The sequence below is a fragment of the Manis pentadactyla genome, chromosome 2, assembly GCF_030020395.1.
Source record: "Manis pentadactyla isolate mManPen7 chromosome 2, mManPen7.hap1, whole genome shotgun sequence".
NCBI classification, from domain to species: domain Eukaryota; kingdom Metazoa; phylum Chordata; class Mammalia; order Pholidota; family Manidae; genus Manis; species Manis pentadactyla.
The window spans coordinates 91729247-91746404 of NC_080020.1; the positions used below are offsets into that span (position 1 = coordinate 91729247).

The window sequence follows — 17158 nt, forward strand, 5'->3', positions numbered from 1 at the left end:
GCAAAAGGTTACACCATGAGTGGAAATTTCTGAGAACTGATTTTCTGGTTACATAAAGGAAAAATTAAGGGAGTTAAGCAATGACAACATGGAAATGCTTTTTATTTTTAAGTTTTTCTACATAAGGTTGAGAAACAAAACAGAAAAAAAAGAATGTTGTTTAAAAGTAGCTACATCTATCATATCCCCAAGTGTAGGCCATCCCAATAAAACAAACACTATTATTTTTTAAAGTAATATTATTGAAGATGTATACCATAAAGTTGTAGAAATAGAATCACAAAGGAGTTTTTCAGTGAAGTTGAATTTCAGGAGAATAAAACGTTGAGTCACAAAATTCACCAACTCTTCACCATGACACACTGGCTAAAATTTCTTTTATGATACCACTGAGATTAAAAGTAAGTTAAAAAGAGGACTCAATCTTAATTGAAAATGAAGTATACAAAGACAAAAACTCTGATACCTAGAAGCACAATAATTGACTCACCTGCGGCTAAATGATTTCTTCACTTCTCCAGCTGATTTAACATTTGCACTTGTAGCCTTTTTTAACTTTTTTGTAATTCTTTCTCTCATCAGGTTCTTCTCATCACCATCAACAGATTCATCATGCTCTGCACTCTCATAGTCTCCATCCTATAAAAATTGAAATGGAGCATTTGCTGGGCATTCCATTTTCCCTTTCACTTCCAGAGATCCATCCTAAACTCTCCTCACTGAAATCTGGGCCAGGTTTGTGTTTTGTTTTGTTGTGAATTAGTGAAGGCTTGAGGAATCTGTCACAGCTGGGAATACCCCTGGGGTCTGCTCTAGTCCAACTGTGCTAAGTTTGGGATACCCCAGCAAGGGTCGTTTGCTCAATTCACACCCAGCCCCTCTATTCAGGACAGAATTTGTTCCCTCTGTATCACCCAGGATATTACGTCCATCTACATTCCTCTTCTTTCCTGGTGGGAAATGGGGCTTCTAGAGGCAATTGGCCAGCATACTGACCTCAATTAGGTATTAATTCAAGTAGGAGAGGTAGTGATGAAGAAGCTGAGATTTCTTCCTATAATCAAAGTTACGATTACTCCTCTTCTCAAAACCTTCCAATGCAACTTCTACTAACTCAAGACCTTCTACAATCTGTACCTCTCTGACATAATCTACAGAGAGAGGCCAGCAACACTAGCTAAATTTGGAAATGCTGTTCTCTCCAGCTTAAAACACTCCTATTCCATAGACCTGCATTGCTGTTCTTTCATCTCTTTCAAGTCTTTGCTCAAAAGTTACCCTCTCAGTGAAACTTCCTTGATTGCACTATTAAAATGGCAGAGGCACGTGCCCACCTCTAGTAGTATTCTCTATTCTCCTTCCTGATTTTTCTTTTCCCCAAAGCACTTATCACCCATCTGATATACTATATATTTTAATTATTTATGTATTTATTGTCTCTCTCCCATGTTAGAGGTAGCACTCCATGAGGTCTAAAATTCTGGATTGTTTTGCTTACTGCTGTATCTTCAACTTCCAGGAGAGTTTCCAGCATTAATAGAGAAGAGAGAAGGGAGAAAAAAGGGAGGGAGGAGAGAAAGGGAAGGGGAAACTACCCCAAGTGGATCTTTTTTTCCGGTGATTACTTGATCAGGTGAGTCATGAGACAGGACTGTGGACCCCTGGAGCAGTGGTTCTCAAAGTCTGGCCCTTAAGACTATAAAACATGGATTTCTTGTTTCAAAATGTAAAATCCTAGCCCTCATCCCAATCTTGCTGAAACAGATCTCTAAGGATAGAAGTAGTGAATGTTTTCAGTGGGATGTTAAAGAAATTCTTTAGCCCCAAGAGTTGATAACCACTAATGTAGGTCTTCCATGCTTGGTCCTTAGAAGGTCTGAAATAATTCCCTACAAATTCATAAATTTTGTTTGTGGATGTAGTTAATTTCCTGGGAAGAAGGTCCATAGTTTTAGTCATTGCAACGGATATGGGACACAAACAGGTTAGAGATCACACACTATCCATAGATGACCTCACTCCCACCAAGACCATAAAAACACATCTAAACTTTTTTTTACTGTGCCATCCTTCATATTTTTTTCTGTATCATTAATCTACAATTACATGAGCAACATTATGGTTATTAGACTCCCTCCATTATCGAATCCCCACCACATACCCCATTACAGTCACTGTCCATCAGCATAGTAAGATACTATAGAATCACTACTTGTCGTCTCTGTGTTGTACCTCCTTCCCTGTGTCCCCTTCACATTATGTCTGCTAATCGTAATGCCACTTTTTCCACCTTAATCCTCCCTTCCCACCCATCCTCCCCAGTCCCTTTCCCTTTGGTAACTGTTAGTTCATTCTTGAGTTCTGTGAGTCTGCTGTTCTGTTCCTTCAGTTTTTTTCTTTGTTCTTATACTCCACAGATGAGGGAAATCATTTGATACTTGTCTTTTTCTGCCTGGCTTATTTCACTGAGCATAATACCCTCTAGCTCCATCCATGTTGTTGCAAATGGTAGGATTTGTTTTCTTCTTATGGCTGAATAATATTCCATTGTGTATATGTACCACATCTTCTTTATCCATTCATCTACTGATGGATACTTAGGTTGTGTCCATTTCTTGGCTATTGTAAATAGTGTTGCGATAAACATAGGAGTGCATATGTCTTTTTCAAACTGGGCACCTGCATTCTAAGGGTAAATTCCTAGGAGTGGAATTCCTGGGTCAAATGGTATTTCTATTTTGAGTTTTTGAGGAACCTCCATACTGCTTTCCACAATGGTTGAACTAATTTACATTCCCACCAGCTGTGTAGGAGGGTTCCCCTTTCTCCACATCCTCACCAACAATTATTGTTGTTTGTCTTTTGGATGGAGGCCATCCTAACTGGTGTGAGGTGATATCTCATTGTGGTTTTAATTTGCATTTCCCTGATGATCAGCAACGTGGAGCATCTTTTCATGTGCCTGTTGGCTATATGAGTTTCGTTGGAGAAGTGTATGTTCAAATTCTCTGCCCATTTTTTAATTGGATTATTTGCTTTTCATTTGTTGAGGTACATGAGCTCTTTATATATTTTGGATGTCAACCCTTTATCGGATATGTCATTTATGAATATAGTCTCCCATACTGTAGGATGCCTTTTTGTTCTATTGATGGTGTCCTTTGCTGTACAGAAGCTTTTCATCTTGATATAGTCCTACTTGTTCATTTTTGCTTTTGTTTCCCTTGCCCAGGGAGATATGTTCATGAAGAAGTTGCTTATGTTTATGTCCAAGAGATTTCTGCCTATGTTTTTTTTCTAAGAGTTTTATGGTTTTATGACATATATTCAGGTCTTTGATTCATTTCAAATTTACTTTTGTGTCTGGGGTTAGACAATGATCCAGTTTCATTCTCTTACATGTAGCTGTCCAATTTTGCCAACACTAGCTGTATATCCATGTATATTGTATATTCATGGTTCCTTTATCGTATATTAATTGACCATATATCTTTGGGTTAATATCTGGACTCTCTATTCTGTTTCACTGGTCTGTGGGTCTGTTCTTGTGCCAGTACCAAATTGTCTTGATTACTATGGCTTTGTAGTAGAGCTTGAAGTTGGGAAGTGAGATCACCCCTGCTTTATTCATCCTTCTCAGGATTGCTTTGGCTATTCGGGGTCTTTTGTAGTTCCATATGAAATTTTGAACTATTTGTTCCAGTTCGTTGAAGAATGCTATTAGTATTCTGATGAGGATTGCATTGAATCTATAGATTGCTTTAGGCAGGATGGCCATTTTGACAATATTAATTCTTCCTACCCAAGAGCATGGGATGAGTTTCCATTTGTTAGTGTCCTCTTTAATTTTTCTTAAGAGTGTCTTGTAGTTTTCAGGGTATAGGTCTTTCACTTCCTTGATTAGGTTTATTCCTAGGTATTTTATTCTTTTTGATGCAATTGTGAATGGAATTGTTTTTCTGATTTCTCTTTCTGCTAGTTCATCATTAGTGTATAAGAAAGCAACAGATATCTGTGTATTAATTTTGTAACCTGCAACTTTGCTGAATTCAGATATTAGTGCGAGTAGTTTTGGAGTGGAATCTTTAGGGTTTTTTATGTACAATATCATGTCATCTGCAAATAGTGACAGTTTGACTTCTTCCTCACCAATCTGGATGCCTTGTATTTATTTGTTTTGTCTGATTGCGATGGCTAGGAACTCCAGTACTATGTTCAATAAAAGTGGGGACAGTGGGCATCCCCATCTTGTTTGTGATCTTAGGTGAAAAGCTTTGAGATTCTTGCTGTTAAGTATGATGTTGGCTGTGGGTTTGTCATATATGGCCTTTATTATGTTGAAGTACTTGCCCTCTATACCCATTTTGTTGAGAGTTTTTATCATGAATGCATATTGAATTTTGTCAAATGCTTTTTCAGCATCTATGGAGATGATCATGTGGTTTTTTTCCTTCTTTTTGTTGCTGTGGTCAATGATGTTGATGGATTTTCGATTATTGTACCACTGTTGCATCCCTGAGATGAATCCCGCTTGATCATGGTGTATGATCCTCTTGATGTATTTTTGAATTCAGTTTGCTAACATTTTTTTGAGTATTTTTGCATCTATGTTAATCAGGGATATTGGTCTGTAATTTTCTTTTCTTGTGGGGTCTTTGCCTGGTTTTGGTATTAGAGTGATGCTGGCTTCATAGAATGAGTTTGGAAGTATTCCCTCCTCTTCTTTTTTTTGGAAAATAAACAAAATAGATAAACTCCTGGTCAGACTTGGTTTCATTGATTTTTTCTATTTTTTTATTCTTCTCAATTTTATTTATTTATTCTCTGATCTTTATTATGTGCCTCCTTCTGCTGACTTTGGACCTCATTTGTTCTTCTTTCTCCAGTTTCAATAATTGTGACTTTAGACTATTCATTTGGGATTGTTCTTCCTTCTTTAAATAGGCCTGGATTGCTATATACTTTCCTTATAGAACTGCCTTCTCTGTGTCCCATAGAAGTTGGGGCATTGTGCTGTTGTTGTCATTTGTTTCCATATATTGCTTGATCTCTGTTTTAATATGGTCATTGATCCATTGATTATTTAGGAGCATGTTGTTAAGCCTCCATGTGTTTGTGAACCTTTTGTTTTCTTTGTACAATTTATTTCTGGTTTTATACCTTTGTGATTTGAGAAGTTGGTTGGTATAATTACCATCTTTTTGAATTTACTGAGGCTCTTTTCGTCTCCTAGTATGTGGCCTATTCTGGAAAATTTTCCATGTGCACTTGAGAAGACTGTGTATCCTGCTGCTTTTGGGTATAGAGTTCTGCAGATGTCTATTAGGTCCATCTGTTCTAGTGTGTTGTTCAGTGCCTCTGTGTCCTTACTTATTTTCTGTCTGGTGGATCTGTCTTTTGGAGTGAGTGGTGTGTTGAAGTCTCCTAAAATGAATGCACTGCAGTCTATTTCCCCCTTTAATTCTGTTAGCATTTGTTTCACATATGTTGGTGCTCCTGTGTTGGGTGCATAGATATTTATGATTGTTATATCCTCTTGTTGGACTGACCCCTTTATCATTATATAATATCCTTCTTTGTCTCTTGTTCCTTTCTTTATTTTGAAGTCTATTTTGTCTGATACTAGGACTGCAACACCTGCTTTTTTCTCCCTATTGTTTGCAAGAAATACCTTTTTTCCATCCCTTCACTTTTAGTCTATGTATGTCTTTGGGATTGAGGTAAGTCTCTTGTAAGCAGCATATAGATGGGCCTTGCTTTTTTATCCATTCTATTACTGTGTCTTTTGATTGGTGCATTCAGTCCATTTACATTTAGGGTGATTATTGATAGATGTGTACTTATTGCCATTGCAGGCTTTGGATTCGTGGTTACCAAAGGTTCATGGGTAGCTTCCTTACTATCTAACTGTCTAACTTTAACTCACTTATCATGCTATTATAAACACAGTCTGACAATTCTTTATTTCTCTCCCTTCTTATTCTTCCTCCTCCACTCTTTATATGTTAGGAGTTTTATTCTGTACTCTTTTGTGTTTCCTTTGACTGCTTTTGTGGATAGTTGATTTTATTTTTTGCCTTTAATTAGTATTTGGTTGGTGCTTTCTTTGCTGTTGTTTTATTTTCTCTAGTGACATCTATTTAGCCTTAGGAGTTCTTCCATCTAAAGCAGTCCCTTTAAAAATATCCTGTAGAGGTGGTTTTTGGGAGGCAAATTCCCTCAACTTTTGCTTATCTGGAAATTGTTTAATTCCTCCTTCAAATTTAAATGATAATTTTGCTGGATACAGTATTCTTGGTTCTAGGCCCTTCTGTTTCATTGCATTAAATATATCATGCCATTCTCTTCTGGCCTGTAAGGTCTCTGTTGAGAAGTCTGATGATAGCCTGATGGTTTTCCTATGTAGGTGATCTTTTTTTCTCTCTCTGGCTGCTTTTAATACCCTGTCCTTATTGTTGATCTTTGCATTTTAATTATAATGTGTTTTGGTGTTCTCTTCCTTGGGTCCCTTGTGTTGGGAGATCTGTGGGGTTCCATAGTCTGACAGACTATTTCCTTCTCCAGCTTGGGGAAGTTTTCAGCAATCATTTCTTCAAAGACACTTTCTATCCCTTTTTCTCTCTCTTGTTCTGCTGGTACCCCTATAATGCAAATATTGTTCCATTTGGATTAGTCACACAGTTCTCTTAATATTCTTTCATTCCTAGAGGTCCTTTTCTTTCTCTCTGCCTCAGCTTCTCTGTATTCCTGTTCTCTGAGTTCTATTCCATTAACAGTCTCTTGCACCTCATCCAGTCTGCTCTTAAGTCCTTCTATTGGCTGTTTCATTTCTGTTTTCTCCCTCCGGACTTCATCCCTTAGTTCTTGCATATTTCTCTGCAGGTCCATAAGCATGGTTATGACTTTTATTTTGAATTATATCTCCCTCTCCAGGCCCTGTCTCTGGGGTTGTTTGAATTATTCTTTACTGTACCAAGTTCTTCTGCCTTTTCATGGTGATAGAAGTGATAGCTGGCAGGTGGTGCATGTGTTAGCTGGGAGAACAAAGTCCCTTCCTGCCTGCTGGTTCTTGCTCTTCTCTGCTGCCTGTGCCAGTTACCCACACACAGAGAGCAGTCCCTGGGTTAATCACCTGAGCTTCCATGGGCAGGGCGGCCCTTGGGATTGCCTAGGGCACTGTGGAGGGTAGCAGATGTGCCAGGTGTGTTCTCCTGGGAGAATGGTGCCCCTTCATGCCTTTAGGACCTTGCCCCAGCTTCCTCTGCCTGTGCTGGGCAGCTGCATGTGGGGGTAGCCCCTGGGTCTGGCCCGGTTAGCTGCACTCTGGAAGGAGACTCTATGTGGTTGCTGTGGGTGGGGCTGCTTCCTGGCTGCTCCGCAGTGGTGGTGGGTCAGCCAGTTTGCTTGCAGCACCGGCACAGGGGAATGAACAGCAGGCTGCTTCTCACCGTGAGTGGCTTCTGCATTGCCACCCAGGGGGTTAGGGTGCCTTAAGTTCCTTAGATTCCCAGCCTGCTGGGCTGAGTGTGCCAGGACGATTTTGTCCACCTGTTAAACCCTTGTCCCTTTATAAGACTTTTAAAGCACCGGCTTTTCTTTTGTCCCAGGGGAGCTGGCTGTGGGTGCCCTCTTGCAGTCTCCATCTCGGATTTTACTTTTCCATTTCTCTAATATCCAGTACACCATGTGATGTGTGTCTGTGCTCCTGGGGTAGATTTCTAGGGCTGGTTATTTAGCAGTCCTGTGCTTCCACTCCCTCCCCGCTCTGATTCTTTTCCTCCCACTGGTGAGCTGGGGTGGGGGAAGTGGTCGGCTCCCGTCGGGTCATGGCTTTGTATCTTAACCTTTTCATGAGATGCTGAGTTCTTGCAGATGTAGATGTAGCCTGGCTGTTGTACTGTACCTTCTGGTCTCTTTTTTAGGAATAGCTGTATTTTCAAAAATATATATGGTTTTGGGAGATTTCTGCCGCTCTATTCACACTGCCATCTTGAGCAATCCCCCCATATCTACATTTTTACATCAGGCCTTGGCCTATCTTCCAGAGCCATATTATGGTCACATGATATTTCCAAGTTATCTGAATCTCACACTGTACAAAATTAACCACATTCTTTTTCATCTTTCTCCCCTCCCCAAATCTATGATGTTGCCCAAATCAGACATTGTGGTTGTCCCAGACTCCTCCTTCTCCCTCCCCTTATAGTATGGAACCAGTCACCACTTAGACCTCTTTCAAGTCTCTTTCCCATCTCACAGCTGTGGTCTTATATCAAACTCTCTTCCTAACATAGCTTCCCAATAGTTTATTTCTTCTAATGTATCCCCTATAATGTTGCCAACAGTGATGTCACGAAAATGCAAAGTTAAACATAGGACTCTTCTTTTTAACTGACACCCCTCAACTGTTCCTCATTAGTTTTAGGATGAAATTCAAACTCCTCACTATGGCCTATGAAGCTTTCCGCCCTCGTCCTATTCTTCCTTCACTACACTCTGGTCACACTGGTCTGCTTTAAGATCCTGGAATACACCAAATTCTCTCTGGCTGAAGACTTTTGTATGTGCATTTCCCTCTACTTTCAATACTATTTTCCCTACTCTGCACAGGCAGGCTCTTTCTTGAATGTAATCTCAGCATGTACTTTCTAAATAGGGTATAATCTCATCTTGTTACCATGCATTAGTATATGCTGTTCTCTGAGCTACGGAAACCCCACTCATCACCACTTTCTTTTTTGATCCAGTTTTCTAATTCTCCTATAAGATACAATACAGCATCACTTCTTCCAAGAAAGTTTTCTTGACCAGGTTAGATATTCATCCTTCCTTAATGGTGTATAGTCAGAGGGAACCCTCTCGTTTGACTGTGGTAACAGATGAAGTTGTGTTCATGTATGGAAAGTTATGTACCTCTTACCAAATTATACAATGCACAAATCAAAGGGTTTTTACATAAAGTAGCAAAGTGGAAGACTTGAAAAACTTGATCTCTTATATATAAAGGAAACTCTGCCATCTATTTTATCAGCTTTAGTAGCAAGTACGACTAATAAGGAAATATCACTACAGTCTTGAAAGAGATCTTCTAAAATGTGTGTATAAAGAAATACTGCTATAAATGACTGTCACAAGCATTTGCCGTATTACATGTAGGATGCCCGTGCAACATTTAAACTTTTAACATAATAAAATAAAATCAATGACATCTGAATTATGAGTATTCAAGTAGTATTACATGAGAGGGAGAAAAAACAGGTTAGAAATTCATAAGTAAGACTTCAATTTTGTAGGGAAATACACATGTACACACACACTTGGAAGGAAATATTCCAGTATCAAAATAAGTTATTTTTCAAATCTATTTTTTCAAAATTTTACATATATAATTATAAAAGATATATTACCTTCTAAGGAAAAAAATTAATTTTTTGTAAAAATTCTGAATTGTCTATAAATCATTCAAACTTTATTTATACTAAAATTAATACTCACATCAGCCAAATCTGCTGCATCACCTTCCTCACTACAAAAAGTAAAGAAAACAAGCAAAATTTAGCTTCAAAATGAAACTAATAAAATTATTCAAGAATCCAAAATTTATAATATTTTGCTAGAATTAATAGTTCAAAAATTTGTTTCAATTTCAGGAATTTCAGAATGGCATTGTAAAGCATATGGAAACATTCTAAAAGGGGGTCATTTTTATGAATAGAATAAGACGTATGCTCCACTAACATATATATGAGTTCACTAGAATAGAAAAAAAAGCAAACAGGGCTACTTCTATGAACAGAAGGCTACAGGAAATAATTTCTTCTATTTGCTGGATGTATTCTGGTTGAAGAAACCAAATCCTTAACATACAGGATATTAAAAGAAGATCATTTCAAAACAGAATTTTGTAAAGGTAACCAAACTCACTGCAACAGTATTTTAGTTCCCCTTTGAGACAATGGCCCAGTATATCATATGCATTTACGTTAAACAGTAAGACATCTTCCCTGCTTAAGCAGAAGCAACAAAGATAGTAAGTCAATTTTTGGTTAACTCCTGAAATATGTAAGAAAAGTACTCAATGGATTGGCCCAAAATATGTGACTTCTTCACAAAACACTTCAACTCCAATTTGCTGACCCATGATACCAACAGAGACAAAAATGATTCAAGAAAAAAGTTAGCAAAGCACCTCTGAATTAATCATTAAACTGTTAAACAGTTTCCTAGCATTCAAATTATCTCACGATTTTAAATTTAATTAGTTCAACAGAGGTAGATAGAGGTAGATAGAGTAGATAGAAGAGTGAAAGCAATAAGGATGTTCTCTCCATTATGCTAGAAGCTCTACCACCAACACTACCAAAATGCTTTAGTTTTTTGGCTGGTTGAAAACATGACTTATGAACAGAGTGTTTACTCAAAAAGGAAGCAAGAAAATGATCTGAGCCAGAAAATAAGAACTCAGGATCACATTAGCACCGTACTAACCTTCCAACAGCTGGAACAGAACTGAGATGTGGATCATCCTTTAGCAAGTCATGACTACTTTTGCTTTTTCCCTTCATGCTCTAGAAAGGAATGTATGACATAATCATGACTTGGGGGGGAAGTCGTCAAAAGGACAGGTCAACAGATTTACATAAAATCTAGTACTGATACAATGTGGTTAGAAAAAGATTTGTGTTCCTGAAAATTTCAGTATAAACTAAAGCTTTATAAATAAGAATTTTACTCTCCCACTGACTGAAAATATTATTTTAGAAACACCTTTTCTTTCAAAAGTGATATATCCTTAAAGCTTACTGATTACTATTTTCAAACACTAACTCCTATTATAATTTACATACAACTAATTAACTTTTGACTCATATATTAAAACTTAGATGATAGATCACAAGAGTAATTTAAAATACCCATAAATGCACATGATTATTCTTCAAATACACTGTCTATCTACCTGGAATCACTTTAAAAAGGCACCCTAGCAACCAGATAAGTGCACTTACAAGGAACTACTTAGCAAAGTGAAAACATAGATGAGGAGAGGCTGTCAAGACAGACAACTCATCAATGACCAAATATTTACTAAATTCTTTAATTTGAGAGTTCATGCTTTCAACAAATCTACACTTTAGTAAGGAAACATGGCACAGGAAGGTAGAAGAAGTAGAACTATAAAATAACAACTACTACTATTGTAACTTATTAAGCATATACTTTGTGACAGGCATTGTGCTACAATACGGTATTCCTACCCCTTACCTACTTACCTCCCCAAATAAAAGTATATAAAGTGGGCATTATTAGCCCCATTTTACAGATAGAAAATACAGAGTTAGAGAATTAATTTAGTAGAGATCACAAAGCTCATCAGTGGTAGAGGATCTAGGATATAAATCTGGGTCTACTTGAAAAAATACCAAAAATCCAAATGTATCAATTTTTCTTTCCTAGAGGCCACTGTGGACCCAGAACACTGGCCTGGTTTCAGACTCCCCTCCGCAGGATGGGAGAACAAATTTATGCCTTGTATCTTGAGACAGGAACTGCCCTAACCAATCATGTAAGAGTGAACAGTAAGAGGCTAGAGTTAGAATTAGAAATAATAATTTGTATTTATTTTGAAATTTTAAAATCTCAGATACCAAGATGTAAAAATGCTTCTCTCCCTTAAGCTCAGTTCACCACTGTTTAACAATCTTGAGAATTTTGGATAGATTTTTACTTTGAGGCTGACGTGTAACTTCTGAAATATATTTCCATAATGAAAATAATAGATTTTTAAATTTCTGTATTAACATGGAGTTATCCATATTTTAAGGATATAATTAACTAAAACCTGCTTATAGTCTAGTTTCACAAAATGAAACCTTGCCCAGTTAATCTAAAGATGCTATTTATCTGTAGTTTTAAAAAGTCACAGAATCTGAATTATGCAATTAATCTTACTCAATCTTAAACAAATAATCTTACATAAACCAAGGAGTGATGAAGAGGCAAAACATCAACTAATTACTTCATAATGTTTGTCCAAAACTGAAAGCTGAAAAAAAAATGTTCCAAAAACAGAAGGTTGTACAGTAGGAAGAACTCAGGAGTAAGGAAAGACAATTGGACCAAATGAGTTTTCAAAATCTAATATTCAGTAATTGTAAGGATTTTAGTCCAAAACTTGTACCATGTGAGAAAACAGAATGACCTCATAAAACCTCAGAACTCTTTCCTACAAAATGGATAATAACAACAACCCTGCCTATTTCACACAAGAGAATTAAATGAGGTATGTGTCAAAGCATACAAGTGAACATAAAATGGCCTAAACCAGAATAAAATTTGAAATCTTTTGTTCATGTTTTCCTTCCCTAAAATTTTTTCTTCCTGCATCTCTAAGCCATCAGTGTTCATCTTTACCTAGTCTAAGACCCATTACCTTGTTAATTCTCCCCATATGGCTCCTGCATAGAATCACAATCACAAACATCAGGCCCTCCAGTCCAGACTCTAAGTAAACACATCAGAAGATGAGAGTCACACTAGTAAATAACAGGAGTTAAGATTAGAATTCAGCTCCCTTAAATTCTTGGCCCATCTATGAGATACACTGTTTCATTTATTTGTAAATGTTAGTTTATAATTGTTGGTTTAATTAATATCTTAAAAATACCGGTTCTTTTTTATCTCCCAAAGCTTAAAACAGCTTGAAGGGAAAGGAAACTCATCTTTTACTAACTTAAAGTAAGACTTAAAAATAGGATGAAACTGTGGATTAATCTGAACAATGATTACCAATCTCAAATTTAGTTAACTTTCTAAATTAAATTAGCAGAGAAATACATCCTCAAAAGCAATTTTTAGATGCCTCTGTGTGCTGCAGTAGACTTTGTATTCTGAAGGAAGAGAAAACAATTATAGAAGAACTGAAAAAATTCAGAGCCCATCCCCTAGAGGGTAAAAATGATTCAGTATTTCCCCTCTAATGCCTATTCTTTCTGAATGACCTATTTTAAGGTTCTTATTCATAACATCAGGTAGATTTCAGAACAAAGACACCTAATATATTATAAAATACATTTTTTTAAATGACATGAAAGCAGCTGACTATTTAAAGGGTTTAGCTGCTGAACAAAACAGGACATATGTTTAGTGAATTCAGTGCAAGGAGCTCCATAATAAATCCAAAACTGTCTGTAAACAAATCTAAAAAATGAACATCAAAGAGGATGTGAGAAAATTACATTATTATCTGTCATTTCAAACCCAAGAACAAATAGACAATGAAACAGTGGAAACCAAACAGGGTACAAGCAGAAAGAAAACAAGAGACATAGTGATACAGAGCAACAACACTGATCAAGAAGTTGGTAGGTTTGGGTCTCAGTCTCTAACTAGCTCTGTATCATGGTTAATTACATGCTATGGTGCCCACGTGTCTGGTTAAACACCAGCCTAGATGTTGCTATGAGACCATTTTTTTGACACTAAAATTTTGAGCAGACTTTGAGTAAAGCAAATCATCTGCCAAAATGTACATGGGCCTTAACTACTTAAGAGCAAAGACTGAGGTTTCCCAAAGAAGAAGCTATTTGGTCTCAAGACTACAACACAGAAACCCTCCCTGAGTTTCCAGAGTGAAGTTTGGAAATCAAGACTGTAATGTCAACTTCTCCCTGAGTCTCTGGCTTACTGGACTGCTCTACAGATTTTAAACTTGACAGCCCCACAATACATGAGGCAATACGTAAAAAAAAATCAGTCTATCAATCTCAATCTCTCTTGAAATCTATTATCTGTGAACTTTAGCACAGAACCAGAAAATTTTAATAGTAAAAAAAAAGAATTTACAGACCATTTAATGTAGTCTCCCACCCAAAGCAGCTATCTCTTTGACATTACCACTGACTACTAAAACCAGGGTCTTCACACCCAAAAGGAACTTATAACCTTATATACACATTAAAATCGTCCCTTTTTAAATGGTTTCCATTATGGGACAATTCTCTAATTGGGGGGAAAAAAATCTTTCAGTGTTTAATTTCCAACCAACTAACCAATCCTAGTTCTACCTTCTAGGACTAAAAATGAACTCCAAGTAATCCCTGTTATCAGATATATTATATAGAGTTTGGTTTAATTATAAATAGATCAATAGGCAGAATAATGGCCTCCTAAAGATGTTCCCATCCTAATCCTCAAAACCCGTGATTATATACTCTTACATGGCAAAAGAGATTTAGCAGATAAATTAAGCATTGTGAGATGATGAAAATGTTCTGGATTATCAGGGTAGGTCCACTGTAATCCTAAGAGTACAAGTGAAAGAGGGAGGTGGCACAGTTAGTTACAGATGATAAAGCATGAGACTCAACTCGCTATTGCTGGCTTTGAAAATGAAGGAAGGGGCCACCAGCTAAGGAATACGGGCAGCCTCTAGAAGCTGGAAAAGATAAGGGAACAGCTTCTCCCCAGAGCCTCCACAAGGAAGGCAGCCCTGCCAGCACCTCACTAGCTAACCCTCTGAAACCTATTTTGGACTTCGGATCTCCAGGACTGTAAGATACTAAATTTGCTTTGCTTTAAGCCAATAAATTTATTTTAATTTGTTGCAGAAATATGAAACTAATGCAAATATATTAACAACTTTTTAAAATTAGTTAAACATAAAGAACTAGAAAGATAAATAAATTAAAGCTTAATACAACTTAATAGGGCAAAACATTTTAAAATGTCTCCCTCCCATGTCCACCCTGACCTTCCAACTTCTGGGGAAACTTTAATTTCATAGGATAAAGGAGAATAGGACAAACATTCTTACTTTATTCTCAAAAGCAGTGTATTTGTCTACCAATACAAGTTTGGGTGAAAAAAAGTGTTCGTATAGTTGAGGTAAAAATATTAACCTATCTTGTAAGTGAGAGAAACAGTATGTTTATCACTGTGAATGTGGCACACGTGTTTTTATAATGGACCTACCATTTAACTTGCCTCATGAAAACTACTTTTCTGATTGTAAGCCTTCACTTGAAAACTCTTTTCTGACATCTATATTTAAGTTATATAGAAAGATTCAGGAGTAAACTTGAAGCCAGTATAGCCACTTGAATGAAACTATTATTTAAGGAAGCAATATGAAGGGAGAGAACTTCCAATAAAAACCTTTCAAATATTTGAAGCCGAGGATCACATTTTCACTTAGTTTTTACCTCTCCCAGGTATATCCAGTTCCTCAAGCATTCCCCATGTGAGATGTTTTTGGCATCATCCCCCCTGCTCCTCACAACCCTCCCTCTGTCTGGATGCATCTAGTTTGTTAGTATCCTTCTTACGTGTTCAGAACAAAATGCTGCAGATGTGGTTTCCTCCAATGTAATAAGAATGTTAAATTCCTTATTTTGGAGACCTTACTCTTAGTAATTCACTAGGGCTTAAAGGTTATTAAGTCTTACACATATTCAGCTGAATTCATTAAACTACAGTAGAGAATTTACAGGTACTCCTACTACTTTTTAGCTTACTAGTTCAAATATCAGGCACAGGAGGACAACAAAACACTCTTTGGGCAGAAGTATTCAACCAGCTATAAACCCATCTGACTATACTATCTCCTAGATCACATTTCCTCATGTTGTCCACAAGAATATCATGACAGGCTCTGACAATGTGCTTTCTTAAACTCAAGACATGTTTGCCTATCATGCAAGCCTATCAAAAAGGAAACGAAGTCAGTCTGGCAAGTCACTTAACCACAGTCTCAGTTTCCTCATCTATAAAGAAAGGAAATTGGACGAGATCCCTTTGAGCTATAAAATTCTATTATTCTAAGAGAGATTTTATCAGGTAGTAGAAAAGATACTGAAATAAATAATGAATGAAAGCTAACCCACGTGGGAGAGGAACCTTATCATAGATAAATGAGTGGGGTGAAGCAGTGTCTGTAATCCCACACTGATAATCCATAAACCAGAGGGGACTCTCTTATTTCTCCTTTCACATAAAGTAAAGCCTCAATTCAGACTTTACCAATTATTAACTTGTGATGTTAGGTTCTGGAATGAAGCTTAACACTGTCAAGTCACTGAAAAGAAACTTGATAAGGAAATGAATAATGAAACAATTATTTTTAAACCCTCTAGAAATATTTAATTTCATGCAACTACTGAAATTGAGAATTTTAAAAGACACTTACTTAACTTTCGCTCTACTTACTAAATACATTTTAAAACAGTAAGGTCATATTTTTAAAAGTATATTCTATTGGTCATACTTTTTCAATATTTGGACTAGTTTTTCCTCTTCTTGCCAAAGTTTCATTTACCCAAGAGGTAAAATGTATTTGAAGATTGTTCACATTCTGAAGAATAGTACAAAAGCAAAAACACACACACACACAAAAACCATACCTCCATTTCAACTCTCTCTAGAATTTATCTCATGCCCTCTACAGAAATTTCCTTCCTCCTAGCCAATACATTTCGACAATTTGTTGTTTTATTTTCTCAACCTAAACTTATCCATGACTCTATTATATAAACAGACAGAAGAGCTAAATTATGTAGGCCAAAGACTCTGCACAGTGTGCCAAGACCCACTCACACGTGGAGAATGGTTGTTGGTGGTCCTAATGTACAGGTGTACACCCACATTCCCCAAGGTTGCTAAAGCTGCTATCCAGAACCCCACAGGAATGTTCAGGAAGGGTGCTAGGCCAATGGTGCTGGCTCATGCCTTCCTACTCCAGGAAGCTGAACTGCTGCTGGTGAAGTTTTGGGCAAGCCCTCTAGACTGCTTGACCGTGAGGGCAGCAGCTAATGCATAGCAATCCTGATCATGTTAGAGACTGTTTGATATTCTTTAGCTCTCTGAGAATAAAATACTAATTGTAACACAGAGTATATTATTTATTTTAAGACATTTGACTTTCAAAAACATTTTTCAAGATTGTATAACATACCCTAATACCAAAACCAGGCAAAGACCCCACCAGAAAAGAAAATTACAGACCAATATCTCTGATGAATGTAGATGCAAAAATACTCAACAAAATATTAGCAAACTGAATTAAAAAATACATCAAAAGGATCATACACCATGACCAAGTGGGATTCATTCCAGGGATGCAAGGATGGTACAACATTTGAAAATCCATCAACATCATCCACCA

The 17158-nt window shown here is 36.9% G+C and overlaps 1 protein-coding gene across 4 annotated transcripts in view; it reads right to left on the minus strand.

Annotated features, from left to right (window-relative positions):
* Positions 1 to 17158, minus strand: part of CWC27 (CWC27 spliceosome associated cyclophilin) — a 201421-nt gene that overhangs the window by 160052 nt on the left and 24211 nt on the right. For all 4 annotated transcript variants that reach the window (XM_057494890.1, XM_036887715.2, XM_036887716.2 and 1 more), the window contains exons 8-10: positions 10489 to 10568; positions 9496 to 9526; positions 491 to 639 (exon numbers count right to left, since the gene is read on the minus strand). In XM_057494890.1, coding sequence (XP_057350873.1) covers positions 491 to 639; positions 9496 to 9526; positions 10489 to 10568 — 260 coding nt within the window. The remainder of the gene's footprint in view (positions 1 to 490; positions 640 to 9495; positions 9527 to 10488; positions 10569 to 17158) is intronic.